We start from the raw sequence: 7,472 nt of genomic DNA on the forward strand, positions 1-7,472 counted from the left end.
GCAATATAGACTGGAAGGTAATATATATATATATACGTGCTTAACACTTTCTGTTATCCACCATCCAATGAAGATTTCAGGAGAGTAGAGAGGTATTCATTGTAAAAGCAACACTAGTCACTTAGTGGATCCCATTGTCTGTTATGTAGATGTATAAATTGAATATGTTAGATACAAGAATCATAAAGAAAGAGAGAAAAATAAGCAATTCACTTTTAGAAAGCCTCTATGAATAGTATTAGAATGGCAACTGGAGGGAGGCAAAACCCAATGCAGTTGAAATGGCAATGTGATCTAATTAATGTGACACTAATATGTCAGGGGTCGTTCACATCCCCATCTGCAAGATATCATAGAGGAGACATTGGCAGCTGTAGACAAGGGAAACTGTGAGATGACAAACTTTATGGGAGGAAACATTAAAAACAAGAAAAGTAACATAACCTATAAAAGAATAAGCTACATGGATGAGTTGTGTAATCCAACCATTCAAAGTAGAATGAGATAAGTTACTAGAGGAAGAGGAATGCCACAGCAAGAAAAGGCATCGTCAATTGTCCTGTAAAGGGGCAGTATGAGTTAAATAACAATGAACAGCACATAAAACACTAAGACTATGATAAATCACAAAATATGCATTCCTGATTCAAAAATTCCAAAAATGAAAAGGATATGGATACCCGATATAAAGGAGGATGGGAAAGGAAGTGGATGACAAGTCCCTAAGATAATATCAAATAATCCAAAGATTTGTGATGAAATCAGAATGGAACCTGTCAACTGGTGCACAATGGTGATAACATCACTACCTACCAGTACCTTTAAACAGCATTCCAGTACTGGATAACTCCTGTTGAGGAATGTTGGAAACTTGGGAAATATTAAAAAATGTGGAAATTTGAATTCATAATCTAGATGATCCACAAAACAAATTTTTCATTTTTGTCCTGGTATGTCAATGCCTGCATAGGTCTAAGTCACTGCCCTAATGATGAAACTGAAAAGAAATTAACAAAACCCATACACTGGGTTAAAACAATGGAAAATAGTACTGCCAGAGAACTATTAACACATTAGGATACGTATCCCAAAATTACAAATTTTATTAAAAGAAAAAATCCAATTAAAGATAATTTGAATCAAAATTATGTTTAAATTATGTTTAAAATTTGGTATCTGTCTGTCTCATAATCAAGAAAATTAAGAACAGAAAGATTACACTACAAATGATAATTGAAAGTTTAAAATAATAAGCACTAAAATGTCATTAGTTTCTAAGAAAAAAACATGTCTGAACAAAGCATTACTGAGGGAAGAATAGGCCTTATTTCCAATGCTAGTGCTCAAGGAGATTACTTTACGTTGAGGATGTGTTACCCAAATATTGGTAGAGGGCTACTGTCCAATGATTATGTTTAGGGATGAAAGCTTCATTCAAGGTTTGTGACATGTGCAAAGATCTTCACAGAAGTGGTGTGAGGTAACAGCTTTTTGTTGTGCAGAAGTACATTTCTGAATTTGAACCTCCCACCTTATTTATTTGCTGTGATATCAATAATAAACCCCTCACTACTCTCTCTGACTTTTAAGATTGTTTTTAATCAACATTACGTGGCTGATGAACATGTATATAAGCAATAGAAAGAGCAGATTCTCCTCTATATCATGCCTATAACCATCCTTTTGCATATGGCACACAGAGTACTCACTTGATAGAAATGTCTTGCTGTGTGATCATGGTTTTTATTGCTATGAACAGCTAACAGAAATGTTTTAATTTATTTATTACTTAGAAAACCATAGTAGTTTTGGGAGATTTTATACTAGTGCCTGATAAATTGTGTGTGTTCTAAAATGCATATTTGAAAGATATATGAATTTGTTTTTAGACACCCAAACTTGCAAGACTCAACTAGAAATGTCAAATACTTTTACTTGAGTGCAAACAGCTCAAATAAGCAGTGAGTACTAGAAATCCTTGCTTTTTATGCATATGTAAATTTTTTCAATTGGAACTAAAACAAAAATTATAAACTTGCTTTTATGTTAGCACTACAGGAAACAAATAATGAGCTCCCATTGTGATATCTTGTGTTTGACACAAGAATTACTACTCCAGTGGTACAAAGTACAGCAGTAAAAGAATGAAATTAAAGAAAAACAGATTTGAAAAAGATGAACAGTTCAAAATATTAAGATAGATAATTTGGAACTTTCTGATAAAATTCCAGTCACTACAGAGCAAAAAATAGTATTATTCATTTTATTTCATATATTTCAATTCTTCATTTCATTGTATAATGATAATGTCTCTACAGTTAGTGTTTGAATAGTTCTGGAAAACAAGAGGGAATCCTCAATAGCTGCAGAACATGAAATTCTTTTAGACAGGATTAAAGTAAATTAATCTAAAAGACCTTTTTTTCCTTTTTGTCAGCTATATTTTTGTGAGCCAGTAACACCAAACACGGGCCATGCGTATACCCAAATCGATTTTATTACTCATCAGGATGGATCTCTACTAGTCTAGCCTCAAATTGAAATTCTTTTAGGCAGGATTAGAGTAATTTAATCTATGAGACCTTGGGCATGGTCAAATGTATCAATCGAAAGGGTTTGACCACATAAGTCCAAACTATAATTAGATCTCAAATCAGTCAAGAGATGATGGAGATATGAGCTAAAGATTTGTACTTTAAGAAAAAACTTGGAGCCATTCTATGAGTCACTATGCAATGGTTAATAATATAAAATATAATGTTTTATAAAAAGAACAACTTTGGTACTCATTTAGGAGGTGCTAGAGGTTATTCAGATGAAAAGAAGTAATTTTATTACAAAAATCACCTTTCACTAAGACAGACACAATAAAGGTTTTAGAAATTTATAGATACAAATATTTTTTTTGTGTACAACAGGCTTGTAAGGTTTATTGAAAGCTTGCCAAATTTTATAAAGATACACATAATAAATTCAGAGTTTTAGTTTGCATAGTTTCATAATTCCAAGGTTGATCAAATTGATCAACTTCATTCTTATACAGTTAAGTATGTTATACTTGTTTCTCTCTTTTTTTAAACACTTTCTCAAAACTTGAAGACATTTCAGAACCAAGGCTTTCTTCCATAAATTAGACTCATTTTCAAATAAGTTTAATAGCACAGTAAGAACATACAATACATAAGAATAGTGCTTGGAAGACATAATTACATTTAAGAAAAACATATCATAGGAAAGCAGCAAGTCTTCCACATATGTGTGTATCAAAGTGCTATTAATATTTCTGTTCAGAGAATACACTAGTTCTATATCAATTTTTACCTTCAGAAGGTGTACAGACAGAAGCAAGTGATGTTCCTTTGTGACGTACTCGTAAGCTAACACTTCCTGTTTCATGAAGACAAAATACAGCTTCCCTCTGCCAGCAGGGATACATCTGTGTTACTGCTGCTCCATTTCTTTCTACTGCTATTATACCTATAGTCTGAATTAAACTTACGATTATTAATTTCCAAATTCAATAAACATAACAACACTGTTATTATTGCAAAAACAAAATCAACCCCATCTCCCCGATGCATCCTTTAAAACATGACTGAATAAAACATTTATTTTGTGCCTTTCTGTTTTATACTGATAAACATGCATCTTATTCCAATTTACCTAATTTTTGTCACTACATTAATCCTTGTATAAAAACGTCATATCATATACACACACCTCTAGTTAACCTGCATGAAATACTGAGTAAATTATGTTTACTGTGTAACATAAACAAAACCTTATACAATGGTCCTGTGAGCAAATTTCTAATTATTTTTAATAACTAGATAACTTTTATTGAAATTTAGTTTTCAAGACAAACCAACCTGTGACACAACAGATTATTCCAAAACATACATCAACTAACAGACTGTTGATGTAGTAATGAGAAATAGTTATAATGCACTTTAAAAAAATGTAACCACACAAAAACTTCCCTACCAATAAAAATATCTCAACTTAACTAGTCTCAACGAATTCATAGTTATATGCACATGTTAATATTATATAAGAATGTTAAGACTACATTACTATGAATGGAGACAATCACCTGATTTATTTCCAAGTCCAATATTAACACTTCTTTAGGGTATAATAAAAGTAAGTGATGTCGATAAGCAGGATGGAAAGCCAGCTGAAGACAGTCATTCAAGCTAATAGCTTCTTCTGAGCTAGAATTACAGAAAATCAATTACTTTAGCTACACCACCTTTTTATATGTATCACAAGATTTTTTAACTGTATAATCAACACATAAGAAAAGTAACAGTTCCTTACAATGGAAAAGAACTGATTTTGTACTCATTGATGCAGCAAAAATCTTTTGAGGATAACTACACAGAAGTCTTCTCAATAAATAAATCATTTTTTTAAATTTAAACTGATCAGTAAAATATTTCTTAGTACAAAAATGAATATTTAAGTAAAAAATGGCATGAACAGTGAAATGTGCAACTACTTGAAGATAGGAATAAATACAGAGAAACATGACTACATTATTTTAGAGGTACAAAACAAAGTATTATCAAAAAGCTATTTGAAATAATACTTTGTTTTGTACCTCTAAAATAATGTAACTTTTGTTACATCTTTTTTAGCTTCCTGTTATGCTTATGTTCTATTTCTAAGAAAGAACAAAACTATTTGAGGCCAGATATTCAGAAGTATTAAAAGATCCAAATGAATATACAAGATATTCAATTCAGTGTACATATAATTATGTAAAATGAAGTTGCATGAGCAAATTTCAACTGATGATATATAAATATATATATATACACACACACACATACATACATATAAATATATAAAATGTGGGGTTACTAAAGACAGCTCAATTTGATAGTAACTGTAGAAAGGGTTTGAAAGGATAACTCAGATGTTTCTTACCCACTTTTTGACTCTTCTCTAATCAGAAACTTCATTCTTCGTGGAAGAAGGCTGCGGGGCTTGCTTTTTTCTTCACTAATGTTACGATTACTACCTCCAGTACTTAATGTATTCAAAGACTGTAAACTTGATGTCATAGTTGATGGGTTGGATATATAGCACTTTCTGCCATTACTAGATGGCACTTTAGACACACTGAAGTCATCAACAAATAGTATGCAGTCTGATGCTAGAACTGAGTCAAAGAATTTAAAAAAATTGTGAAATTTGACTATTATTTTGTTGGTTCCATTTTCAGTTTATCAATCTAATTCTTATGTTTAACAACAAAGATGAAGTAATTAAATTTGATTTTGAAGCCAGTAAAAATACTACAATATTCCGTGTCCTTGTTGTAAATCTTGGGTAGTGTCTTATTCTTCAACACTTATGCATTTTTTCAAACAAATGTATAAATCTATTTGCTTATTTACTGTGATTAATTCCGAACACTGCGTTTTTGTTTTTTCTTGCCATTGTAGTGCACTTTGCCTTTTTCATTATGATCACATACTATGATTATTTATTATAAGCTGAAAAATACCAATTTAAAATATAGTAATTTTAAAAACATAAGAGTAAAAGTAAAAAAGAATATATAAAAATAAAACTATCTGCTTCCAAGTTGTCACTTACAGAAAATGAAGTCAGCTTTATTTTGCTTGACTATTAATATGGTAAAGAGGCAAACCTCAATTTTATATAACACCAATCCACACTACAGACAACCGAAACCCATTTTTACTGAGTTATAAGTTAAATTTGGAAAATTTAAACTTTTAGATCTATAAAAAATATGATCTAATCATGTTTTACAACCAACTATACAATGACAAACATGATATATGAAAAAAAAATGTATGAGAAAGAAATTTGCATTGTAATTTAATACACTGTTGGTGTTTTTATTACTTGCCCATCCTTTAATAAGAGAATGAATGTGACTTATTTACAGTATTTTTTACTAATCACTACCAAACTTCTATATGACCAAATGTTTGGTTTTGATTTAGATAAGTGAGATATTACTATATTAATTTTTTTTTTTTGATGAACTGAAAAATTAAAAACCAATTCAGTGAATTCTATGCTTGATGCATCTCTAAAAAATTGCAAAGAAAAGAAATTACTAATATGAGTAACTGCTGACGAAAATATCAAATTCTCAAGTTTAGTGTTTCGTTCATAAGTCAATAAACCAACAAGGACAGTTTGAGTATCAACTGGATTCTTTACATCTCATAACTTAAATTACTAAATACCTCCAAGTTTAGAAAGAAAAAAAAACAGACTCTAAACAACAGACACATTTTAGAACACATTCTCAGAAATTCAAATAACAGAAAGTTTTCACAGGCAATGTGACTTATTAGGAAAAAATCAACAAGAAAACATGTATATGGTACAGATAAAGTTATGTATAAATAATAAGAAACATTAGCATGTGTGTGATAAAAAGAAAGAAATATATATAAGATACATAAATGTAATATTCATACTTAGCTTACAATAGTCACCATGTTAAATCATTAGTTCTGGCATCAGAAAACAATAGATATGAAGCCTTAACAAATATTTACTATCCCTATCACTGTGTTCAGTCATGTGCTATATGACAACCATGCAAAAGCTCAGTTACAAGGTTATCATATTAAAGCACACCCCTTCTCCCTGCAGCTTTCCATAATCAATGTACAAGAAAGATGGTTTTCCAGCAGATGTTTTAACAGTCTGATCTCACAGAAGCACATTGGTGCTATGTCTGGCAACATCAGCATGACTTTTTATGGAGTAGCATGAATACCAATTTCATTCTCCAGTCGAACTGATATATCAAGGAAGCAACATGTGTACATATGACTTGTTTTGCTTTTCCAGACAGGGATATATCTTGATGATGTTACATACTGTTGCCTGGGACACATAGATTACTTTGCTTTCCCATGCCATTAACCCTTTCATGATGGGCTTGGTATGACATACACGAGTTAAGTATTTATACTATAACCTTTAATGCAATAAGTGTATCTTCACAAAATTTGGTAGACTACAAGATTACAAGTCTTTCGTACACAAAAAATCTGATTTTTTAATGAAGTATTTTTAGTACAGGTTTGTTTGTGAAAATATCGAGTCTGTTTCATTTCCAGTTCAAGTGCAAAGTGATTTTCAGGTTATAACTGAAAAACTATTGTTTGTCCCAAAAATCTCAACTATTATTTGTGTAATCTCTAAAACATCCTAAATACACTTCAAATGTTTGTTTTCAGTAAAACTTTATACTTTTTCTGTTATTTTCTCTACCCTAACTCTATGGGATTTATCAATTTGACCGACCTCGTAACCACCATAAAAAAGTAGGAAATAAATTTATATTATGCTTTTTTCATTCTAGAATGACTACAAATTATAACACAAAAATATTAACAATCTCAGAGTTTTAGTAGTATATAGATAGATTCTTCAAGATCTTGTTTTTGTCATCTTACGCCTTTTAACGA

General features: G+C 30.7%; 1 protein-coding gene across 1 annotated transcript in view; it reads right to left on the reverse strand.

The window, feature by feature from the left end:
* The window catches only part of LOC106459470 (WD repeat-containing protein 11-like), a 79,899-nt gene that overhangs the window by 40,418 nt on the left and 32,009 nt on the right, over nucleotides 1-7,472 (reverse strand). Inside the window, exons 6-8 of the mRNA XM_013919094.2 lie at nucleotides 4,933-5,167; nucleotides 4,094-4,214; nucleotides 3,322-3,484 (exon numbers count right to left, since the gene is read on the reverse strand). Of these exons, the coding sequence (XP_013774548.1) occupies nucleotides 3,322-3,484; nucleotides 4,094-4,214; nucleotides 4,933-5,167 (519 nt within the window). The remainder of the gene's footprint in view (nucleotides 1-3,321; nucleotides 3,485-4,093; nucleotides 4,215-4,932; nucleotides 5,168-7,472) is intronic.

Source organism: Limulus polyphemus, unplaced genomic scaffold, assembly GCF_000517525.1.
Source record: "Limulus polyphemus unplaced genomic scaffold, Limulus_polyphemus-2.1.2 Scaffold613, whole genome shotgun sequence".
Lineage (NCBI taxonomy): Eukaryota > Metazoa > Arthropoda > Merostomata > Xiphosura > Limulidae > Limulus > Limulus polyphemus.